The sequence below is a fragment of the Oncorhynchus mykiss genome, chromosome 11, assembly GCF_013265735.2.
Source record: "Oncorhynchus mykiss isolate Arlee chromosome 11, USDA_OmykA_1.1, whole genome shotgun sequence".
In the NCBI taxonomy this organism is placed as follows: domain Eukaryota; kingdom Metazoa; phylum Chordata; class Actinopteri; order Salmoniformes; family Salmonidae; genus Oncorhynchus; species Oncorhynchus mykiss.
Window position 1 is genome coordinate 74,689,413 of NC_048575.1, and position 25,002 is coordinate 74,714,414.

General features: G+C 41.6%; 4 protein-coding genes across 8 annotated transcripts in view; 2 read left to right on the forward strand and 2 right to left on the reverse strand.

Moving 5' to 3' along the window:
* Window positions 1–42: 42 nt before the first annotated feature.
* Window positions 43–8,203, forward strand: rfc5 (replication factor C (activator 1) 5). Its single transcript, XM_036936328.1, has 11 exons — window positions 43–206; window positions 500–564; window positions 788–924; window positions 1,106–1,185; window positions 1,425–1,498; window positions 1,894–2,053; window positions 2,157–2,238; window positions 3,423–3,552; window positions 4,653–4,730; window positions 7,597–7,651; window positions 7,785–8,203. Exons 1-11 carry the CDS (start codon window positions 160–162, stop codon window positions 7,882–7,884), a joined length of 1,008 nt encoding a protein of 335 aa, XP_036792223.1. The 5' UTR covers window positions 43–159; the 3' UTR covers window positions 7,885–8,203.
* Window positions 8,204–9,399: 1,196 nt separating this feature from the next.
* On the reverse strand, window positions 9,400–18,102 carry LOC110536384 (V-set and immunoglobulin domain-containing protein 10). Of its 2 annotated transcripts, none has more exons than XM_021622145.2 (9): window positions 17,831–18,102; window positions 16,984–17,295; window positions 16,200–16,505; window positions 15,830–15,978; window positions 15,558–15,708; window positions 14,331–14,615; window positions 13,962–14,075; window positions 13,450–13,608; window positions 9,400–13,057 (listed from the first exon to the last, which is right to left on the reverse strand). In XM_021622145.2, exons 2-9 carry the CDS (start codon window positions 17,180–17,182, stop codon window positions 12,978–12,980), a joined length of 1,443 nt encoding a protein of 480 aa, XP_021477820.2. In that variant the 5' UTR covers window positions 17,183–17,295; window positions 17,831–18,102; the 3' UTR covers window positions 9,400–12,977. The 2 variants fall into 2 exon arrangements, with proteins under 2 accessions (XP_021477820.2, XP_021477818.2); XM_021622143.2 differs by lacking the exon at window positions 17,831–18,102 and adding an exon at window positions 17,492–17,814.
* On the forward strand, window positions 17,888–22,205 carry pebp1 (phosphatidylethanolamine binding protein 1). 2 transcript variants are annotated; one of them, NM_001160679.1, is given in 5 exon segments: window positions 17,888–17,929; window positions 18,310–18,463; window positions 19,989–20,098; window positions 21,531–21,631; window positions 21,819–22,197. In NM_001160679.1, coding segments are annotated over 4 exon segments (564 nt in total). In that variant the 5' UTR covers window positions 17,888–17,929; window positions 18,310–18,328; the 3' UTR covers window positions 22,037–22,197.
* Window positions 22,206–22,466: 261 nt separating this feature from the next.
* Window positions 22,467–25,002, reverse strand: part of LOC110535115 (serine/threonine-protein kinase TAO3) — a 150,409-nt gene continuing 147,873 nt past the window's right edge. For 2 of the 3 annotated variants that reach the window (XM_036936324.1, XM_036936325.1), the window contains one exon: window positions 23,731–23,892. In XM_036936324.1, coding sequence (XP_036792219.1) covers window positions 23,731–23,892 — 162 coding nt within the window. Of the gene's footprint in view, window positions 23,893–25,002 lie in introns of all 3 variants that reach the window. The other variant, XM_036936323.1, reaches the window with a different exon arrangement.

Sequence of the window (25,002 nt, forward strand, 5' to 3'; positions counted from 1 at the left end):
AGAGTAATTTGACTCCGCCCACAGTAAAACAACGGATGCGATTGGTTGCAAACCTGCCGTAAACTGTGTATCGTAATGTAATGCACGTTTTGTTGAAGTAAAGCGCGCCATTTGGATAATATATTGGTGAAAATTGGAGAACAAATTGAATCGATTCAAATGGCATCGATTGGCAAGATACCGTTGCAGTCAAGAAATTTGCCGTGGTAATTTGAGCTCACTAGCTAGCCGGTGTCAGATGCTAGCTAACTAACTAGCTTATTTCTTGCCAGCAAGCATGCTAACTAATTAACTAGATAGCTAGCTACGTTAGCAGGCCTAATTAGCTCGACAAAACCCCAATCATTGTGTTAATATGTTTCCCCTGCCTATACGGTGTAGCAAAGTGTTGTGATTTGTATTTTAGTTGCCTTGTTTGTTCGTGCACACCACCTCTTCCCTGCTTACAATGTAGCCACGCATGCGCGATGCTGTCTGACATTTTATATCTTTATTTTAGGGTTGAGAAATACAGGCCACAGACCCTAGATGACTTGATTTCTCACAAGGACATATTAAGCACCAGTAAGTATGTTTTTTTCAGTCTTTGAAACAACAGGGATGGAACTTCTGCTGTAGAAAACCTGACCTTTATTCATTCCAACAACAATTCATTTCAAATATATAGTCAAGTGAATTTATTCAAAATAATGTTTTCATTCTCAAATGAACTACAGTTGTGTTTTTTTGTTGCATGAGTGCATATGTAACAACATATTTGTTGGACCCAATCCTTTTCTCTTTTCAGTCCAGAAATTTATCAGTGAGGACAGGCTGCCACATCTCTTGTTCTATGGACCCCCAGGCACAGGGAAAACATCTACTGTTCTCGCCTCTGCCAAGCAGCTCTACAAGGAGAAGGAGTTCAACGCCATGGTCCTGGAGGTACGTAATAACTCAGCCCTGATATGTAGAATTATCAAAGACAAATGCTGTGCTCATAACACTGCACTTCAGGGTTGTCATGTTTTCCAGTGAGCAATATTGATTCTTAACATTCAATGTTAGTGTGCGGCATACATAACTGTTTTCGGTGCATCAATAATGCATACATTTTTATTTGCAGCTTAATGCGTCAGACGACAGAGGTATCGATGTTGTACGAGGACCCATCCTGAGTTTTGCCAGCACCAGGACCATATTCAAGTATGACAATAATGAATAATACTTCAAACGGTTTTGTTTCCTTGCCGTCACTGACAGGTCTGTATTTGTAGAGAAGTAGGTCTCTTATCTACCAGTAGTTGTCTACCATATTGCAATCAGTTTCCAAGTCTTTTCAGCGAGGACTAGGAAACACAAAGGATTGCAAGTACCCGTGTCCTTAGATAACCCTGACTGCAATTGACAAAATGTGTGTTTATTTATTTTTCTTTGTCTTCCAGGAAGGGTTTCAAGTTGGTGATACTGGATGAGGCTGATGCCATGACCCGGGATGCCCAGAATGCATTGCGTCGAGGTAACCATCTGTTTTGAGTTGTTCACCTGCTGTGTACCAACTGGCCAAATGAGCTGCCTGCGAGCTAACCAGTAATTCTCACTGATGAAAATATCTGCTTACTGTAACATGGGGACATGAGACCACAAGCAAATGTTAAATGCATTTGGGAGCGGTACCGCATATTAGCCCGATTATTTAGAATATTAATGTGCTACAATTGCTTGTAATAGATGCCATTGATTTAACAGTTCACATTTTATATTCTACATTACAACATTTTAATGAGCAGATGCCCACTGAACGTCAAATCATTGACATCCATTTCTCCCTGCTGGTTTCTACTCCTATTGCTACCTCTCTCTTCCCCCTCTACCTCTCTCTTTCCCCTCTACCTCTCGCTTCCTCTCCTACAGTCATTGAGAAGTACACAGAAAACACCAGGTTCTGTTTGATTTGTAACTACCTGTCTAAGATCATCCCAGCCCTGCAGTCTCGCTGCACCAGGTTCCGCTTCGGACCCCTGTCTCAGGACCAGATGATACCGAGGCTGGAGTTTGTTATCCAGCAGGAGAGGTGAGTGGGCTCAGGAGTTAATGGGTCAGGGGAGGTGAGTGGGGCCGGGGGAGGTGAGTGGGGCCTTTTAATCAGAGACGCATGTCTGCTCTTGTCCCTGCAGCATTGATGTAACTCCAGATGGAATGAAAGCTATTGTGACCCTGTCATCGGGAGACATGAGAAGATCCCTCAACATACTGCAGGTACGGAAAGAGTGCTACCAGTGTGTAGCTAAATGTGATTAATTGCATCACAGTGTTGAGTTTTTATTGCTGGTCTAAATGTATTGGCTAGTGGTGGGCACCAAAATCGATAATTCGATACTGCTCTTTAATTATTTGTTACTTTTTTTCTCTCTCTTTTTTTTTTTTTTACGTAAAAATATATATTTTTTTTTAAACTGTATTGTTGGTTAAGGGCTTGTAAGTAAGCATTTCACTGTAAGGTGACAGATACAACAGGTACCTGCTGTAATTCAGCACATGTGACAAATAAAAATGTATTTGATATAGTTTGGTACCCTATATATTACATGACTGTTCCTGTAGCCAAAAAACTGACCTCACAGGCTCACAATTTAGCATACTTATTGGCCTGCTGAATAATGGTTGATTGTATTCAACTGGTTAGGTAGGTTCAGACCCCCTGAACATTCACACCAGGCCCAATGGGCAGTCAACAAGCAGTTGTCTGAATTTCACAAAGACTTGGAAGTTAACAGAAGATGAACACAGCTGCAATGTTATTGATTAAAAAAAAACTGCATCTATACTGAACACATATATATAAAGCAACATGTAACCATTTCAAAGATTTGACTGAGTTACAGTTCATATAAGGTAATCAGTCAATTGAAATAAGTTAATTAGGCCCTAATATATGTATTTCACATGACTGGGAATACAGATATGCATCTGTAGGGGCGAGGATCACAAAACCAGTCAGTATCTGGTGTGACCACCATTTGCTTCATGCAGTTCAACACATCTCCTTCACATAGTTGATACGCACAAGGTGCACCTGTGTAAGGATCATGCTGTTTAATTAACTTCTTGAAATGCCACAGCTGTCCGGTTGATGGATATCTTGGCAAAGGAGAAATGCTCATTAACAGGGATGTTAACTCATTTGTGCACGACATTTGAGGGAAATAAGCTTTTTGTGCGGATGGACAATTTCTGGGTTCTTTTATTTCAGATCATGAAACATGGGACCAACATGTTACATGTTGCGTTTTATATTTTGTTTCAGTGTATATTGTTTAAAAAAACTGCAAACTGATATGGATTTTCCATATCGGTGCCCAGATTCTGAGTACACTCCTTATGGTCGATTTCTTTTTGTTATTTCTAATGACTGACTGATTCCTTTCCCATGTATTTCTCAGAGCACCAGCATGGCGTATGGGAAGGTCACCGAGGATAATGTGTACACCTGCACTGGTCACCCACTACGATCCGATATCGCCAACATCCTGGACTGGTCGCTAAACAAGGACTTCACTTCCGCTTACAACCGTATCCTTTATCCTCTCCCACAACCATATGTATTTCAACGATATCTATTACCACAAGTTATGTTTAGCCTACTCTTTTCAACAACCAAATGGCTCTTCCCCCCCCACAATGGTTTATGTTTAGCCTACTCTTTTCAACAACCAAATGGCTCGCCCCCCCCCCACAATGGTTTATGTTTAGCCTACTCTTTTCAACAACCAAATGGCTCTTCCCCCCCCACAATGGTTTATGTTTAGCCTACTCTTTTCAACAACCAAATGGCCCCCCCCCCCCCCCCCCCCCCCCCCCACAATGGTTTATGTTTAGCCTACTCTTTTCAACAACCAAATGGCTCTTCCCCCCCCCACAATGGTTTATGTTTAGCCTACTCTTTTCAACAACCAAATGGCTCGTCCCCCCCCCCCCCCCCCACAATGGTTTATGTTTAGCCTACTCTTTTTAACAACCAAATGGCTCGTCGTCCCCCCCCCCCCCCCACAATGGTTTATGTTTAGCCTACTCTTTTCAACAACCAAATGGCTCGTTCCCCTGCCCCACAATGGTTTATGTATTGCCAAAACAGCTCTTTCAAATAACAATATCGCCAATGCCTTGGTGTTTCTACCTCTTCTAGGAAGTGGCTCTGAATGCCTTGGTGTTTCTACCTCTTTTAGGAAGTGGCTCTGAATGCCTTGGTGTTTCTACCTGTTCTAGGAAGTGGCTCTGAATGCCTTGGTGTTTCTACCTCTTCTAGGAAGTGGCTCTGAATGCCTTGGTGTTTCTACCTCTTCTAGGAAGTGGCTCTGAATGCCTTGGGGTGGTGTATTTTGCAGGGATGTTATTAGGTCGGTATAGAAAGTTAATTTCAGTGATGTAGCCTATGAATAGAGGATTGTGTCAGAAAAACACAAATTCCTGGTTTAATCAGGAAGAATCTCACCCCTGTATGGGATCAGGACAAAATGACATCTGAAAGTTGGCTAGGTGATGATACTGTATGTTTCTGGGTATGTATGGATATATAGAGGATCATGTCAGAATATCATGAATTCCTGGAATTATACTGAAGGTCAAATCCCATCCTTGATATTGAGAGATGTTCCTTAGCTTCTGATCCACAGAGATTCTCCAGCTGAAGACGCTGAAAGGCCTAGCCCTGCATGACATCCTGACTGAGGTCCACCTACTGATCCACAGAGGTAAGGGCTGGACTGGAGGCAGTAAACCTGTACACTGCTGTGGTTCTAGAGATGTCCATACTGTATGGGATGGGTATTTCCATTGAATGCATCACAGGTACAATCACTGTATCCCCAAAGTCTGAAGTTGTATTTTTTTAATGTGTTAATTGTCTGGGTCTTTTTAATGTGTGAATTATATACTAGATTATGGACTTTAAAAAAAATATTGTCTGGCCGGGCAGGGCCTAGCTTACTGTTATCTATCTATAGTTGATAGATCTATTCTAAACATACTTCATACAGCACATTATATGAGAGGCGAGCTGCTAGGAGAGCGAACTGCATAGTGATGTTTTCTTCCTCTGGTTTCCCGGGAGACCCCTCGCGGTTGCCATGGCTGCCAGTGTTCTCATTGTAGAATGAATGGCTTGCCAGTGTTAAGTGTGGCACGCATCACTACTGCAACGTTTTAGCCTGACAGTGAAGGCCTGTTTTCTTATTTCTGAAGTTATGTGTTTCACTAAGCTGTCTTGGCAGATTCATCAGGTGTTACCATAGAGGGCCTGTGAATTATAGCACTGATACCTTTTATGATGCAATGATATATTTTTTGAGGGATTTGGTACACTTCTGTACCGTATGTTAGAGATGTCACTCCTTATATAACAGTAAAATGATACAGAATAAAGTACAGAAATTGGATAGTGATTTTTAGCAACGCATTCAGCTACCTGAAGGTAATGCTAGAGAAGCACGGATGCAAAACTTGGCAAAAGGAGTATGCAGGGGCCTAGATTTAAAAGGAGCATGCAGGGGCCTAGATTTAAAAGGAGCATGCAGGGGCCTAGATGTAAAAGGAGCATGCAGGGGCCTAGATGTAAAAGGAGCATGCAGGGGCCTAGATGTAAAAGGAGCATGCAGGGGCCTAGATGTAAAAGGAGCATGCAGGGGCCTAGATGTAAAAGGAGCATGCAGGGGCCTAGATGTAAAAGGAGCATGCAGGGGCCTAGATGTAAAAGGAGCATGCAGGGGCCTAGATGTAAAAGGAGCATGCAGGGGCCTAGATGTAAAAGGAGCATGCAGGGGCCTAGATGTAAAAGGAGCATGCAGGGGCCTAGATTTAAAAGGAGCATGCAGGGGCCTAGATGTAAAAGGAGCATGCAGGGGCCTGGATTTAAAAGGAGCATGCAGGGGCCTGGATTTAAAAGGAGCATGCAGGGGCCTGGATTTAAAAGGAGCATGCAGGGGCCTGGATTTAAAAGGAGCATGCAGGGGCCTGGATTTAAAAGGAGCATGCAGGGGCCTGGATTTAAAAGGAGCATGCAGGGGCCTAGATGTAAAAGGAGCATGCAGGGGCCTGGATTTAAAAGGAGCATGCAGGGGCCTGGATTTAAAAGGAGCATGCAGGGGCCTAGATGTAAAAGGAGCATGCAGGGGCCTAGATGTAAAAGGAGCATGCAGGGGCCTAGATGTAAAAGGAGCATGCAGGGGCCTGGATGTAAAAGGAGCATGCAGGGGCCTGGATTTAAAAGGAGCATGCAGGGGCCTAGATGTAAAAGGAGCATGCAGGGGCCTAGATGTAAAAGGAGCATGCAGGGGCCTAGATTTAAAAGGAGCATGCAGGGGCCTAGATTTAAAAGGAGCGTGCAGGGGCCTAGATTTAAAAGGAGCGTGCAGGGGCCTAGATGTAAAAGGAGCGTGCAGGGGCCTAGATGTAAAAGGAGCATGCAGGGGCCTGGATTTAAAAGGAGCATGCAGGGGCCTAGATGTAAAAGGAGCGTGCAGGGGCCTAGATTTAAAAGGAGCATGCAGGGGCCTAGATGTAAAAGGAGCGTGCAGGGGCCTAGATTTAAAAGGAGTTGGAAGGAATTGCTTGTCTGTGGTACTTCATCAAATCTAATGATCTATTAGCAATACAAATTGCAGTTAATTTATCAATACGTAGAATAATGATTGCCTGCCAATTAATTCGAAGACAGTAATGCAAGCAGCTTGTTGTGTTGTAGTCTGATTGGCCAAGCTTTAGCTCAGTCACGCCCACTTGAGTCCAAGTGTGAAAGAAGGTGTGGCTGAGTTAGGTTCTGTTAATAAAGAATTATGTCCATAACTGCCTGTACTTTTTTTGTGCAGTCACAAAACCTGTTTCAGTGTTCGTCATTTCCTTGTGGTTCTGTAGATACTAACATTGACATGTTAATAATCTGACATTGATGTCACAAAGCAAAGTGAAAGCCATACTGTAGCATAATTAAACAATCAAATTGGGACCACTGGATATCAGAGATACTCCTCGACACTCTGTATCCTTCGGTAAAAGAGCATTTTAAGTTTTTTTGTAAATTTGAGTGTCTTCACTGTAGCAGTCCGGTCCCAGGGCCTAGTCTCTGACACATCTCTTTGTTGTGTGAACGTGAATGGCCTTCCATTGATTGGGAACCATTTGGGGCAGCCTCCACAGATGCTAATTCCTTTGACATTCAAACTGCAGCCATTTGACGGTAGTCTGTAATCTCGTTTTGAAAAGGAGGAAGATGAGGAAGAAGGCTTGCTTCTTAGCTGGGTGATTTCCTGGTGTGAGGTGAAGCCATTGAAGAACAATGGGGGTTTTTCTCCCCCATGGAGAGGTGTCTCCTCCCCCATGGAGAGGTGTCTCCTCCTGTGACTTGTGGAGATTGGTCGATGCCTCAGTCCTGTGTAGATGCAGATTGTAAGGATAAGGGTCCTTCCTGGTCAGAAGATGTGGATGAGTTCGTGGGTGGGGGTCGACTCCGCGCTAAGATCAAAGTCACGGCGTTACACCAGTTCATTTTATGGTGCATGTTTTGAGAGATTTTTACACTTCTGTGCTGTATGATAACCATCCGTGTTTCTTGATTTCTTACAGTGGACTTCCCTCCTGCCATTCGGATGGGCTTGCTTATCAAGTTGGCAGACATTGAGTAAGTGCTCATATCTTCAGTATGTTGGTTGTATACCCATCAAATTGTATACCTTACTCATTGTAAATCCCTCAGGATAACAGCATATGCTGAATGATTTAAATGTAAATGAAGATTACTAATATTTTTCTAGGTACCGGCTGGCCTCTGGAACTAGTGAGAAGATCCAATTGAGTTCGATGGTGGCGGCTTTCCAGGCAGTGAGAGACATCGTGGTCAATGAGGCCGCCTAGACCAGTAGTCCTCAGTCACAAACGTCTAGTACACATAGGTCACCTACCATGGTCCTGGAGAGCTACAGGGTGTGCAGGCTTCTATTCCAGCCCAGCACTAACACACCTGATGCAATTTCTACATTGCTGGTCAAGACCATTGTTCGTTGAGTTAGTGCCAACTGACTTAAAGGCTTTGATACCCTTTTGTTCACACAAAAAAAAATACATTTCACTCGAGACTAACTTCATAAAAACATACTTGTGCTTGTCTGCTCAATATTCCTGTCTTTATTTACATTTTGATATTGATTGTCAAATAAAATGGTTTCTTATGTAATCTAGTGTCTTATTGTATGCTGTGTACAAAAGTCAATGAATAATGTTTCAGTAGACTAATTTACTGTACACAATGCAAGCTTTAGATTTACTCTCAGTAAATGTACACATTTAAATAACAAAATACACACTATAATAGTTATCATACAATATACCTCTAGCACAAAAATGTAGATTGGTTGTTCTTGATAGTAATTGTATTACATTGATGTAAATTAACCTGAATAATGTTAGGATTCAAGACTTTTAAGAGTTCAGTTGCATGTTTGAGTCACTTAACTATTTGCATCCATTAGCATTTTGACATCCTGAGAAATGTCTTTGAACAAATAGCTGATCAGACATAGTAGAACCCTTGCCTTCACCTATTCAACCATAACTTCAGAGAAGATCAGAATGAAAGATGCATCACCTCAGGGCCCTAGAAAGTTCTGTCACTTCTGTCATACAATATTCCCGCGATTTTGTTATGCTTTCCAAATGGAGGCAAATAATAAGCTTTCCTCCCTTGACTGCTATCATTAGTTATTCAATACTTCCAAATAACTCCTACATTTCAAATGGATGCCAATAATCCAGGCTGCCTCACATCCGGCCATGATTGGGAGTCCCATAGGGCGGTGCACAATCCGCCCAGCGTCGTCCGGTGTAGGCCGTCATTGTAAATAAGAATTTGTTCTTAACTGACTAGCCTGGTTAAATAAAGGTTAAAATAAATAAATATGCTCTCCTCCCTTGACTGCTATCATTAGTCAATACTTCCAAACAACTAAAAATTAATTTAAAATGGACGCCAATAAGTATTCTATCATTATTCCCAAACTCATATACATTCTGGAGCATTCTGGCATGTTGAGTCATGGGGGTCTAACTTTGTTAAACCAGGATGCCACCATGCTGCAGTCTAATGAAACACGACAGTGTCTGACCCAGTCCTTGTGGCCAGTGAGGACAGTGCCTGACCCAGTCCTTGTGGCCAGTGAGGACAGTGTCTGACCCAGTCCAAGTGGCCAGTGAGGACAGTGTCTGACCCAGTCCTTGTGGCCAGTGAGGACAGTGTCTGATCCAGTCCTTGTGGACAGTGGCTGATCCAGTCCTTGTGGACAGTGAGGACAGTGAGGACAGTGGGGACAATGAGGTCAGTGGCTGATCCAGTCCTTGTGGCTAGTGAGGACAGTGTCTGATCCAGTCCTTGTGGCCAGTAAGGACAGTGTCTGATCCAGTCCTTGTAGCCAGTGAGGACAGTGGCTGATCCAGTCCTTGTAGCCAGTGAGGACAGTGTCTGATCCAGTCCTTGTAGCCAGTGAGGACAGTGGCTGATCCAGTCCTTGTAGACAGTGAGGTCAGTGTCTGATCCAGTCCTTGTAGCCAGTGAGGTCAGTGTCTGATCCAGTCCTTGTAGCCAGTGAGGTCAGTGGCTGATCCAGTCCTTGTAGCCAGTGAGGTCAGTCAGTGGCTGATCCAGTCCTTGTAGCCAGTGACGATGTGGCTATTTTTGACTTATGGAAGGTGGAGAAGCAGGTAAGTATAGAGCAGTTCAAGATTATTTCCATGTGCAATAAAAAATATCCATGAATTTAGATAGACAATTGAAAAAAAGAGACGGAGAAAAGCTCTTTGGATTAATATATATTTTTTAGATATAAAAATGTCTGACCTTCTGGGTTAAATGCAATATCATTAAGGTGTTATCTCCAGAGGAAGATACCAAGGTGAGCTTCAGTTAGGAGTGAAATAAACACAGCTTGAAGGAACATTCATTCATATTTAGTTATCGATCTTTATACAATTATATGATAATCTATTCAAAATAGGGGTTCAATGAAAAGTGCTATCATCAAATGAAACATTAGCCTCAACTCCATAACAAACACAGCAAGATGTCCGACCAGTTGCAACATCCCATATCTTGATGACTCCATTGTCCAGTGGCCAGAAGCAGTCTGGATGATTCTCTCTCATTGGAGGCTGCTTTAATCACCAGGGGTTGGTGTTTTTGATGGACGGGGTCCAAACGTGAGACCCCACACTGTCTGATCACAGTTCAGGCTCTTGTCCTGTCTGTTGCTCTCCGGTGGAATAGCAACCTTGTTGACTCTATACAGACAATTAAGCATTATTGACAGTAAACAAACAAAAAAAATAATAATAATCTCCAGAGGTGCTGATGAACATCATCAATACTTTCAAATCAGGAAAGAGGAGAGGAAGCAATGGAGAATGGAAGAACGAAAGGAAGGAATATTTACAGTCCTGTCTTTAAAGTCCATACATGCATACCATACTGAAGCAGCCAGGCGACCACCAGTGGTGGAAAAGGTACTCAATTGTCATACTTGAGTAAAAGTAAAGATACCCTAATAGAAAATGACTCAAGTAAAAGTCACCCAGTAAAATACTACTTAAGTCTAAAAGTATGTGTACATTTCTGTATGTATGTAAATGTAATTGCTAAGATATACTTAAGCATCAAAAGTAAAAGTATAAATAATTTCAAATTCCTCATATTAAGCAAACCAGTCGGCAGGATTTTCTTGTTTTTAATTCACGGTTAGCCAGGGACACACTCAAACATAATTTACAAACGAAGCATGTGTGTTTAGTGAGTGCCAGATCAGAGGCAGTAGGGATGACCAGGGGATATTCTCTTGATAAGTGTGTGAACTGTCCTGCAAAGCATTCCAAATGTTACGAGTATTTTGGGGTGTCAGGGAAAATGTATGGAATAAAAAAGTACATTATTTTCATTAGGAATGTAGAAGTAAAAGTTGTCAAAAATATAAATAGTCAAGTAAAGTACAGATACCCCCAAAAACGACTTAAGTAGTACTTTTACAGAAATACTTTACACCACTGGCGACCACCCACACTACCCCGTGTCTCATAGATCAGGCGAACTGGGATTGAGGGTGGGCGGATCTCAGCTCCAATATCTACCATGCTGTGTGTTCATGTCATGCTATGTTGTTGTTTTAGGTCTATCTTTATGTAGTGTTGTGGTGTCTCTCTTGTCGTGATGTGTGTTTTGTCCTATATTTGTAATCTCAGCCCCCGTCCCCGGAGGAGGCCTTTTGCCTTCTGGTAGCCCGTCATTGTAAATACGAATTTGTTCTTAACTGACTTCCTGGTTATCTAACAATGCCTTCCAGTCAATAAGAGGAAAACAGAGCGCCCATCATGTCTTTAGATCGCTAAATGATGTAAAATATCCTAATTGTTGTTGTTTTATTGCGTGTTTTTTAGTAAAAGGAGAATAATTTATCTATTTCCTGTACAGTACAGATTTCCTGATTGGCTACCGTAGCACATGTACTCTTGTTTTCTATTACGTACAATTGATTTGTCCCTGATTTGTTTGATCTACAGTGAACAAGTTTTAAATAATGATCTATCTGGATTTCGGCTATCGGATAGGATTAAATGCATAGTAATATAGTAAAATATAATGAATAGAACAACTGTCCCCATTCAAATCACTTGCTATGTTGCCATTACTTATCCAGTGATTTTTGTTGTTGTCGACGTTTAGAATGTTCGCATAGAAAATAAATGCGACAATTGCCTGCTAGGGTGCGTGAAAGCTTCTTGTGTCAACCAAACCGTAGTGACGTCACTCACACCCCAAACATGTTTTCACAAAAACCTAGTGTGGAATACAAATTGTAGTGGCTGAAGTGTTTCCATTACCCACTTAGGTAAATTACGCATTAATAAATTGGCGACAGCCTGTATGTCCTCCCACCTATCTGTTTCATGTTGCCCGCGAAAGCCACAACGCAATAATAACTGAATCATATATTTCTGGGACGAGTGCCAACGCATCGCCACGGTCTGCGCTCATGTACATCTGAAGTAATCGGATAGTGAAACTTGCCAGCCAACCAGAAAAGCAAGGCGTTCTTTAAAGTCGGGACAATCTTGTTCCTGTAAAGAAAATGTTTTATAGAAAAAAAGATTTTGCAAACAGTAAACATTTAGTTACATCCAGGCTGTATTACATCCGGCCGTGATAGGTAGTCCCATAGGGCGGCGCACAATTGGCCCAAATGATTTGGCCAGGGTAGGTCCTCAATGCAAATAAGAATTTGTTCGTAACTGACTTTCCTAGTTAAATAAAGGTTAAATATAAATACACGTAAAAAAATGTGGAGTATAGCTTTATAGTTACGTGATGACGTCACGTATCTTCAAAATATGAATCGCCAATCATCATTTATTCGAAAAAAATACAGCTTCCATCATTTGTCGTGTTAAAGTTTGATAAAAAAAATAATCCCGTCGAACGAATACAAAAGTTGTCAATCTAGAACATTTTTTTTTTTTTTAACATTGCTTGTCTAATAAACCTGGGTCAACGGAACCTGCCTACCGATTCTTCCGTTCTATTTCTATGGATTTAATCCTATCGAAATCCATTTGTTAAAACTAGGCCCTGATAAACCTACGCGTTCAAACTTGTAAATTGTATATAAAAACAAGAGAGAGAACTACATCCCTGCCTTTTTTATTTTTATTTTTTAAAAACAGGTTTAATTTGGTGTTTGAGAAATACAAAATGTTACATTATTGTCAAATATGTAATTTAAATGAGGCTAATGGCAACCATTAATTGAAATAACCATGTTAAATATCACCCAATAAGCCTGAAGCTAAAACAAAACAAAGGTTAAATGGGTGGTAAAAAGCAAACCTATATACTGTATCTACATACTGTACAAACCAACCACCAATCATTACACACACAACAAAATCGTTTTCTTTAAGTCTTACAACACCTAAAACGTGACAAGTTCATCGATATCTCTATCTTCTAGCTGTAATGGATGTTCAAGAATTTCTGCATCTTCGTGGTCAACTAAAAAAGAGATTGGTTACAGATTTGGGTTATAGTTGCATCTACAGTATAAGATCAATACAAAACAGCAACAGAACCGTTATATTTGAGTAATTTAGCAGATTCTAATCCAGAGCGACTTTTACGAGCAATTAGGGTTAAGTTCCTTGCTCAAGGGCACAGACAGATTTTTCATCTAGTTGGCTCTGGGATTCGAACCCAGCGCTCTTAACCGCTAGGCTACCTGCCGCCCAGTTACAGTTCTATCCACTGTGTATTACGGATACATGTGCAAATACAACATTGCAACATTATTAATAGTGTCACATTTAATATAAAATACACATTTTGAAAACAACCCCCCCCCCCCTTCCCCTCCCTCTACAACTTGGAAGCAGAAAATCATTCCTTACTGGGTGGTATTGTGTGTATCTCTACAAGTGTAGTATTGTGTCCGTTGGTCAGAGGCAGAGGTGGAAGTCTGGGTATAGCTTCATGAAACACCTCCTCTTCATCTGCCTCTACCAGGCTCAACACATCTCCTCTCTCCCCCATTTGCTCAAATCCATTACCTGTAATAAAAAAAAACATATATTTAGATTTCAAAGTAGGTAGTTAGTATTTGCATATATCTTTTAGCAATTCGGTAACTTCACAAGTCAGTTATCGTCAAAGTATATCTTATATTATCTTAGGTGATGGGGGTCCTATTATCCATTCCCTTTCATGAAATTATACAAAAATAACCAGGGGTACAACTTTGGTTTTAGGGGGGGGACATAACTATTATTTTTAGTTATGTCCCCAGTGAAAATTGCACCCCTGAAAATAACAAACACAGATAATCTGATATGGCACGGGCAGTTACAAAGTTTAAGCCCCATCAACAAAAGGGACATTATAATGCATGGGAAAAAGATCTTACCCAGGCATATTCGGTCACGGTTGGAGTATATTGTTTTAGCAATAACAATCCCAGATCCTACTATCAAAATAGCTAGGAATATCCCTATGATTGCTCCACTGTATTGAGAGGTGGCTGTGGAAACAAAACAACATTAGACATGATTAAGTCAAAAAAAAGTTAAGTCACTAAAGAGAAATGAATGTACAATACTCTAAAGAGTCTTGTTAGAAGCTAACAGGGAGAGGCAACAGGTTTAGCGACATTCCAGGGAAGGTGTTGCCTTGCTACCTTTCTGCACCTGTAAGATCATCAACATAGATTATCACAAGGACCAGATGGAGTCTGCAGAGATATCCAATCTGTAAACACACACCTCTCTGAACTAACCTTTAACTGTTAAATAGATCTCCAACTCGCGGACCATCAGTGGGTTCTCGCTCCTGCAGAAGTAGAAGCCCTCGTCCTGCTTGGTGATGTTGACTATAGTGAGGGTGAAGGTGGGGCCCTGCTCTGACAGGACGTACTTAGGGCTGGAGATTACGTCCTCCTGCTGGGCTGTCCTCTGCCAGCTGGTGAGGGCTGGAGGCAGGGAGTTGGACTCTGTACACGTTAATGTCACGTTGGTTCCTTCTACCGCTGTGACTAGTGGTTCCCCTTCAGGATAGGGGGACTCTAGGGGACGAGGAGGGAGACTGGGGTTTAGACTGGGTTAGTGATAGATACACATCTAGCTAGATATCCTTCTATACAGGTATGCACACAATCACACAAACTGCGTTGGGTGTGACATGGGAAAAGTATAGCTTGGTAAGAGGTGTAGGTAACACATTATTTTTGTTCTTCCTCATTGTTTGAGTCATCTTGCCTGGTGCTCAGAAACGCTGATAAATTACTTCAAAATATCTCGCCTTTCTGGAATCACAAAGACAGCTCCCTCCTTTGCAGGTTTCTTTTGGAATCAGACCAGGTGTGCCACAGCCACTGGGTGTTTCACACATTACTAATATTCTATGAGCTTTGTACAGTTGTGGAAACCATTCAGTTGGTTAAAAGCTGAAAGTAAATAAGAGACAGACGAGATGTCTCTTTTAGTAATTACCCAACATCATCGTATCAAGTAAATTGGCCAATGGTAGGGTGTCCCAATAAAGCACCCTGAACTGAAAGGGGATACCTAGTCAGTTGTACAACAGAAAGGGGGATACCTAGTCAGTTGTACAACAGAAAGGGGGATACCTAGTCAGTTGTACAACAGAAAGGGGGATACCTAGTCAGTTGTACAACAGAAAGGGGGATACCTAGTCAGTTGTACAAAAGAAAGGGGGATACCTAGTCAGTTGTACAACAGAAAGGAGAGGGGGATACCTAGTCAGTTGTACAATTTAATGCAGAACTGATATTGACACGTTTCGGGGCATCTATGTACAGTTGCAATATAGAAACCATAAAGCTGAATGCAAACAAAAGGCATATCAGATGTTGGCTGGGTGTGCATCCCAAATGGCACCCTATTGCCTATATAGTACACTTATTTACCTATGGGTCATGTTCAGAAGTAGTGCACTATATAGGGAAGTGTTCCATTCACTACTTTTGCGGTAGTCTCTCACTTACTCAGGGTGAAGGAGCAGAACTTATCCTCTCCTGGACTTATCGTAGGGTGATGCCCATTACACTTCAGCATCTGCCCATCGAACAACAATGACCTGTTCAGATTCACCACCAGATTATCTGTCTCCTCCGACTCCATCAGTTGTCCAGCCACCTAAAAGAACCACAAAGGAAATAATTGAGGATAACACACACACACACGCAAAAATGTTTTATATATATTTTAAAAGCATGTATCCAATTAAGTAATGTTTTAACCCCCACAAAACAAACACCTGCTTCCCATGGCTCCCTGACGTCTGATGCTTCTCCCCCCAGAATAACGTGGGAGAGGGGTAGCCTCCAAACCAGCTACAGCTGAATTGGACATGGGACGGATCCTTCCCTGCGTTCCACAGACACTCTGGGTGCCTCTCTGGGGAATCTAAAGGAGAAAGATGGATGCTCTTTACAGTATAGAATTGATGAGGTATTTGGGTTATTACACAACAATAAGATAGACAAGTCATTTGAACAAGCACCACTGGCCACTGTATCTGATAGGTATCTATTAGGAGCTTAGGATATATACCGATATTCAAATTGTCACTAATCAACCACTATCAGAGACCATTAAGTCTGTTTCCCTTATAGTCAGTCACCTACAGTATACAAGCAGCTCTGTGCTAGAGCCAGCAGCCTTCTGGGAGATTGAGTTCTGGGCTCTGCAGCTGTAGTTCCCCTGAGCTGTGGGCTGAACATCCTCTATCCTGAAGTCCAGCCACGACCCACTGCCCACCGCCAGAGAGTCATTACTGGACGCCACACCCTGAAACCCCCAGGACAGGCTCTGGGAGGGGTAGGACAAGCTGGAACAGTTGAATGACACCGTGGAACCCCTGACAACAAAGAGGGTTCCGTTGGAAAGAGGCGTGGCTGGCTGGATGTCTATGATGCTATTGTCAGGACCACCTGCAAGAAGTAAACATGATATACTTTACTATAGTGTTGCCAAAGAAGGCAGACATTTTCCACTTGAAAACAGTCCTCACAGTATACAACAATCAAGCCTTGTTACAACCCAAGGCACCCATCTTTCATTATTGAGCAATGTGGACTGATTCCATAACATACAGAACATTTGTAAAAAATTATTCAGTCCCATTCCATCCATCCATCATATACTACATAATGGTCAAGGTAACACTGCAGTACCCCTCTGATCATGATTGTTCAAATGCCTACAAAACACACAGGCTACTACAGCATGTGCTATGAAACCAGCCCCAGCACCAAATAATCCAGAATAACCAGTTTCAAGGCAATAATTGTTCAAAATAATTTCTAGGGCAACTGCCAGGGCAATTGACCAAGATACCAGTACAGTATCTGCAAGTCATTATATGAAGGACATCAACACACATTGTTATGATAGAACACAGATACTTACTGACTATTTGCAATGTGAGACTTGTTTGAGTTTTGTTGTTATGGGGTAAAGAATCACAGAGATAGGTCCCCTCATCTGATAGATTAATTCTGTTGATGTACAAGCTTTGATTGTACAGTATGGTCAGGTGCCCTTCACTTGGGAATATTGGAATTATAATGGAATGATTGCGTTCAATGGTAAACTGGCCATTCGTCATCCATCGCGTGAATGAGGGGGTCACATTGGTCGCAGTGTTCCAACACGGAAGTATAATATTCTCTCCCAGTGTTCCAGCTACAGTAGTTTCATCCGAGCGCCCATTTGCTGCAACTTTCATAAAAACAATGAGCACGATAATTTAAGACAAGATTATTCAATTCAACAAATTGCGATTCAACAAATTGCTTATAAAAGTGAACAGTAGGCCTATATAGATCAAAACGTCAGACCTAATATAACTAATTTTACTGTATAGGCTAAAAACAATGGATTATGTTTCATAAACATGTCACAAGTGGACACTCACCGGTCTGATGCATGACCTGAAGAAAAATTGCAACTGCGAAGCCATTCATAATTATCCCTCCTACTGTATAGCATATATACTCTGATTTATAGTTAGACAAATGCTTTGGTTGCCAACCTCTGTCTGACTACCTGTTGTGCATGCGGTGACACAACACACCTCTACACCTAGTTTACATAACTGGTTAGAGTAACTGATATAGGAATTATGAGCCACAATAATTCAATATTTTTCTTCTCCATGGAACTGCCACATGCTATAATTTTTCAGCCATTTGGCTACCTGGCTGTTTACTCGCGGGCGTTTATCCGGAAACTTCAAACCACACCCAACACTTACCTTCTTAAAGGTGCAGCAGGGGATTTCTAGTTTATTGACAGTTAATACCGCTGTCACCGCGCTGATCAACGAGACGGGTTACCCAAGTTCACTGAGAAGGTGACAGACAGCCTATTATCTCTTTTTCTAGAGTGAAATCTAACTCAGGGAAAACTAACACACAAGTGTCTGAAATGTAGGTAATTTATATATATGTTTCTAGATCTTAAAGACACAATGTAGCTTTATCAGCAAAACGTGACAATTCGAGTAGGAGTGGACCTTGGTCATGAAAAGAACATTCTAGAAAGATAAATTCGCGTCATTGGGCAGTAAAGTGAGGGATTGACAGAACCTTAGGCCAATCACAAGTGCTAACTGCAGAGCTAGACGTACTGTGATTGGCCTAAACGCAATGCATAGTCAGGACTCCGGGCCCTGCCTGTGCCTGCCCCCTTGTGTTTTTGTGCAGAATAAGTCAAAGCAGCTCCTGTTTGCAGCTCTCCGGAATCAGTCAAAATGCCGGTAGATTTAAGCCAGTGGACAGGGAATCTTGCCCTAACAGAGGTGGATGAGAAGCCTGCACAGACCCTCCATGTCAAGTATGGCTCTCTTGAAATCGACGAGTTGGGCAAAGTGCTCACGCCAACACAGGTACTGTCAAAGACGAACGAGTATTTATTTTAGAACTAAACCAAGATAGACCATGCCTGTCTTTTCCAATGGGACCAAAGTGGGCAAAACAAGCAAATGAACAAAGTAAATGAGTATTCAGAAATGAACATTGTGTAGCTGTGATAACTGCAACGCCCTTTTTGTGCCACACTCGTTTATTTTACAATTGTGTTCTGTGAGCAATGCCCTAGATTTGTTCATGGCGACTCCATTAAAAAGTACTCTCTATCCCTATGATCAGTCAAACAAAACAGCTAATCGTGTTTGGTTTATGTTCTTTAGTCGCTGACCTTTCTCCAACACTGTGGTGTACACTGTTCGAATGAGTTACTCGCCGTTGCATTGGCGTTCATCTTTGACATAATAACTAACGATTTAGCGAATATTTTTTTAAATAACTAAACTAAGATAGACCACGCCTGTCGTTTCCAATGGGACCAAACGAGTCATAGTGGGCTGAGCCAAACACGAGCTAATGCGATCCTATTGGCGCGTTCTAGCCTGTATCTGCGCCGCCTATCTGAGGTGCGCCTGTGCAATAACTGAATTCGCCTTTGCACTCCTATACGCGATATATACACACACTTTTGGAAAGGGTAAAGTCTGCAACTTAGTCCACAACATATTATAGTTGGGAACAGAGAACTGTATTGAGAACAAATGTTTAATTGGTGCGAAAATGTGCAGAATGTCATCCCAAATCCATATCGTTCCATCTCCGGCCAGTGTGCTTCCTCTCACTACATATTTGGTAGTGAGCGGAAACGCCAAGCGGATGCTTCACATTCATACATCCGGTAAAATATCTCATTGTTCTGTGGAGTTAGCTTGCAAACTAGCTAGTGTCTCGAATATAATTCAGAGTTGTAGGGTTAACAGCACGTGCTCACGATTATGCTCAATAGATAGTAGTTGATACATTACATGAAATAAGCTCATTTAAAAAATGTTATTGATTGCTAGAATTTGCAAGACCAGGTTTATTTGCAAAAATGTGACACAATGCACAAAACCGTGTCAGTGTGCAATAATGTTCCAGTCTTGCTTAGACTGCATAAGAGGTGGTCTGACCATACACTGACTGTCTGCACTGCAGAGAAGAGGGTTGGGCAATGACTATGTTAATCAGCACTCTCTTAGTGCAGGATTTTTGGCCTAACTCAAATTAACATAATTATCCACAGTTCATTCGAATATCCTTAATACATTAAACTGATTTTTTTGCTTATTGTTTGTTATACCAACTATATCAACTGTGGTTTGTATTTGTGATAGCAACCATTTTTATTGGTCAAATACACATGATTACCAGATGTTAATGCGAGTGTAGTGGAATGCTTGTATTGTGATACCATCCTTGACTTGTGAAAGTATTTTTGGCTTGTAGGGTGTTTGTTGCGATACCAACTATATTGACCACTGCTTGTGTGAATTATTACCAAAATGGGATGGGCTTGAAATGTATTGAGACCAACTACATTCCCCTTGGTTTGTTTCTTCACAGGTGCAGAGCCGTCCCACCTCTATAGAGTGGGAGGGGTGTGACTCCACAAAGCTGTACACCCTGGCCATGACCGACCCCGACGCACCCAGCAGGAAAGACCCCAAATTTGGGTGGGCTGCCGTAGGGCTGGGCGATATATCAAATTAGTTTTAGCACAATATTCTAAATGCATGCTTCTCCAGAATCGCTTCTTCTGTGCTGTGTGCACCTTCCCATTTTTCTCTCTCACTCACACACACACTTACAACAACAAAGCTGAGAGATCACTTCTTTGTCTCTGACAAGTGGTTTCAACTTGCTATTTGCGTTTGAGGTTTGGTCCAACAGAATGGGTCACATGGACACCAACACATATAATAGAGAAGTTAACCTTTCTCATGATACCCTTTTTATGTCTCAACTCCTCAGATGATGTGCAGAGCAGACGACTGAAACATCACGACTGTTGTATACATGTGCAGTAAGCATTAAACACTATCTAAGGATTTGGTATCTTAATATCAACATTTGCTTAAATTTTACACAAATGTCCTGAAAAAAAGAGTTGAAGGAACTGAAAGCACCAAGAAGATGAGAAGGATCAGTTTGTTGGGCTTAGTTTTTGCACAGTTTTAACCAATTATTAACCTTGATCATTGAGCAACACAACATTATTCACTTATCGTCGTGCTCGTTCTGTCTTCTTCTCCCTCTCTGGTTTCTGCTTAGTCACACTACAAGTGCCATCACTGCACAAGAAACAGGAACACTGACATTGTATTGTTATTCTTTAAAAGAAAGAAAGCCTAGGAAGTTGTCCAGCATTTTGTCATTTGTGACAAATTTACTGACTTGCCTAGTTAAAAGAAAAGGATTGGGGGCCCATTTGTCATTAGACTAGCACTGGGTTTTGGTAACTCGTTCTCATTCTGAGAAATTAGTTAGGTCACTTAATATCAACATCTGGGGGAAAAAATGGACAAGCTAGCATGCTGTTCAAACATCGAAGGGTGTGTTCATAACGCTTCAACTGTTCTACCTTGTTACTAGCAGATAGATCCAAGTTGGCTGGCAACTCACTAGCATGTGGGCTTTTGCTTGACATTGTTTGAGACCTGGGTTAATTTTTGATAAATGACTGACTTATAGCAGGCGTTAAGAGTGAATGTGCATTATGCATTGTTCTGGTAAATTGCATTTTCATAGACTTGACAACCAGATCAGTGATTATTGGGGATAAAAAGTAGATTTAACTATTTTGATCAAATTAGTGGGTCTTTTGGCGTGGAGGCTTGACCTTTTTAATTGTACAACAAAAGCTTATTTTGAGAACAAATTATATGAATCACCTATAAATGTGAATATATCAAGATAATTTTTTCGGGCCATATCGCTCAGCTCTAGGCTGCAACTCCCTTTTTATTGGCTCTCTGATCGATTATTCAAAGCGTTGCTTGACCTTTTCACCCCCTGATGATTTCTGAAGCCAACAGATTGTGTTATCGATAATCATATTTCTTAAATGTTTTCTTGGATGTTGGATAACCATATATTTTTTTGAAGGGAGTGGCATCACTTTCTGGTGGTGAACATGAAGGGAAACAATGTATCCAGTGGATGTGTCATGTCCGACTACGTTGGGTCTGGCCCTCCAAAAGGCACTGGTAACCTTATCCAATGATTGGAGCGACTTCTATTCCTCTAGGAATGTCTGAAACTTGAATGTGACAAATTGTCTACACAAGTGTATTATTGGACATGTGGTGCATTGCTTCACATAGCCTTTGCACTTCCTCCCTCATTGACCACGTGACATCTTTGTTCCTGTCTCTCTGTGTGTGTGTCCCCCAGGTCTCCACAGGTATGTGTGGCTGGTCTATGAGCAGTCAGGAAACCTCTCCTGTACGGAGCCCGTCCTCACCAACTGCTGTGGAGACAACCGCGGCAAGTTCAAGATCCAAGAATTCCGTCAGAAATACGGACTGGGAGTCCCTGTGGCTGGAACCTGCTATCAGGCAGAATGGGATAATTATGTCCCTAAACTCTATGAGCAACTGGCTGGAAAATAAACAAAGGAGTATTCAGAAATTAACATTATGTAGATAACTGCAGGAACCACAATGCCTTTTTTTTTCCCACACTGATTTATTTTACAATTGTATTATGTGAGCAATGCCCTATAGTTGTTCATGCCGACTCATTAAAAAGTCATCTCTCTATCACCATGATCAAACAAAACGGCTAATCTTGTTTGGTTTACAATCTTTAGTCGCTGACCGTTCTCCAACGAGTTACTCTATGGTTGCATCAGTTATTTTTGTGGACACTGGCGATAATGAAAATGTGGTGGAGTGCTCCTGTAACACAACCTGGCCCTGCATAAACCGTTCAGTGGTGGACCTTGAATGTGGCCAAGATGTCACCATATTAATAGGGAGCATCAGCAAACTCAAATCCATGACTACCTGTATACAGCAAAAAATCCAATGACAGAAGTTGTGTGATGAGCACTTTATTTACAAATATAATTAAAAGCTCTGACAGATTCATGCTTTCTCTTAATCCTGGAAAACAAAAGTGCATGCAAAGATAAAGCATTTATTTACTGATCTGGTTGATAAGAAAATACTTCGCAGCTTTTAAAGCAAAAAGAATGACGAATTTCAAGAAACACATTGAGCGATCGAGTCGACTTACTGAAGGAAGAGGAGCAATCGTCCATTAAAAAAGAAATATTTGAATAACAATTAAAATACGAAAATAAGTAAAAGCTCTACATAAATTGTTCTATACACAAAATACATGTCCCTCCCCCTGCGACAAAGCCCTTTGTGCTACCTGGGAGTAGGGATTCACATGGGCGCCGTCTCAAATCACACCCCTATTGCCCTAGAAGTACTGCACTACATAGGGAATAGTGTGCAATTCCAGACATTCACATGACATGCCAGTGCAGAGAATCAGTGGAGTACCAGGGTGCATTGCAAGTCTCTCCTCAGTGTCCCTCCCAAGTCAAGTTTATAATCAAACTGATTCACGTACCAATATGTACATTATGACTTAAAACATGTTCTCAACATATGAAATTACATAAAAATGTCCTGATGAATATAAATCTAAAAAAAGAGTTGAAGGATCAGTTTGTTTTTGGGCTTGAAGTTTTGCACAGTTTTTACCAATTATTAACCTCTGTGTGATCATTGAGCAACACAACATTATTCACTTGTGCTCGTTCTGTCTTCTTCTCCCTCTCTGGTTTCTGCTTAGTCACACTACAAGTGCCATCACTGCACAAGAAACAGGAACACTGACATTGTATTGTTATTCTTTAAAAGAAAGAGCCTAGGAAGTTGTCCAGCATTTTTTGTCATCTTGTGACAAAATTACTGACTTGCCTGGTAAAAAAAAAAAAGAAGTACCACGAGATCGGGGGCCCCGTTGGCATTAGACTAGCACTGGGCTGGTGTGTGTGTGTGAGAATCAGTGACTAAAGACCCCAACTGGTCAAACCAGACCAGGTCAGCGGGATGAGGAGGGTCAGACCAGAGGATGAAGATCGAGAGACAGAGGCCACGAGGAGATTACCAGCGCTGGTCTAGTCATCCTTGGGGGGGGGGGCTGGTCATCTGTAGTCATCCTTGGGGGTCCAGGGTTACCAGGACTGGTCATCTGTAGTCATCCTTGGGGTCCAGGAGCCCAGGTTACCAGGGCTGGTCTAGTCATCTGTAGTCATCCTTGGGGGGGTCCAGGTTACCAGGGCTGGTCATCTGTAGTCATCCTTGGGGGGGTCCAGGGCCCCCAGGTTACCAAATCCCAGACGGAGACTCTCCATGTCGAACATGTCAATCTCTCTTGACTGGCGCTCCAGTAGGTGCTTGATCCTCTCTGTACGCTCCTTCTGAAGGGAAGCCAGCTCCTCTTCAATCTACAAAACAACAACTTAGTTCATTAAACTATCGGAAGCAAGAGTATTTGGAATCACAACATACTGAAGGTATGAATGAGTACTGCTGAGTTTGACCTGCAACAGCTGCTCGTTCAGGTTTTTGCTTTTTTGCTCAAGCTAGTCTAGGGGATTGATTTGAAATTCAACATGAATCTATATAACCACTCCATTGTCAGCAAAGTACAGATATAAATACACCTGCACTAGTACAGATATAAATACACCTGCACTAGTACAGACATAAATACACCTGCACTAGTACAGATATAAATACACCTGCACTAGTACAGACATAAATACACCTGCACTAGTACAGACATAAATACACCTGCACTAGTACAGACATAAATACACCTGCACTATTGCAGACATAAATACACCTGCACTATTGCAGACATAAATACACCTGCACTAGTACAGACATAAATACACCTGTACTATTGCAGACATAAATACACCTGCACTAGTACAGACATAAATACACCTGCACTAGTACAGATATAAATACACCTGCACTAGTACAGACATAAATACACCTGCACTAGTACAGACATAAATACACCTGCACTAGTACAGACATAAATACACCTGCACTAGTACAGACATAAATACACCTGCACTAGTACAGACATAAATACACCTGCACTAGTACAGACATAAATACACCTGCACTAGTACAGACATAAATACACCTGCACTAGTACAGACATAAATACACCTGCACTAGTACAGACATAAATACACCTGCACTAGTACAGACATAAATACACCTGCACTAGTACAGACATAAATACACCTGCACTAGTACAGACATAAATATACCTGCACTAGTACAGACATAAATACACCTGCACTAGTACAGACATAAATACACCTGCACTAGTACAGACATAAATACACCTGCACTAGTACAGACATAAATACACCTGCACTATTGCAGACATAAATACACCTGCACTATTGCAGACATAAATACACCTGCACTAGTACAGACATAAATACACCTGCACTAGTACAGACATAAATACACCTGCACTAGTACAGACATAAATACACCTGCACTAGTACAGACATAAATACACCTGCACT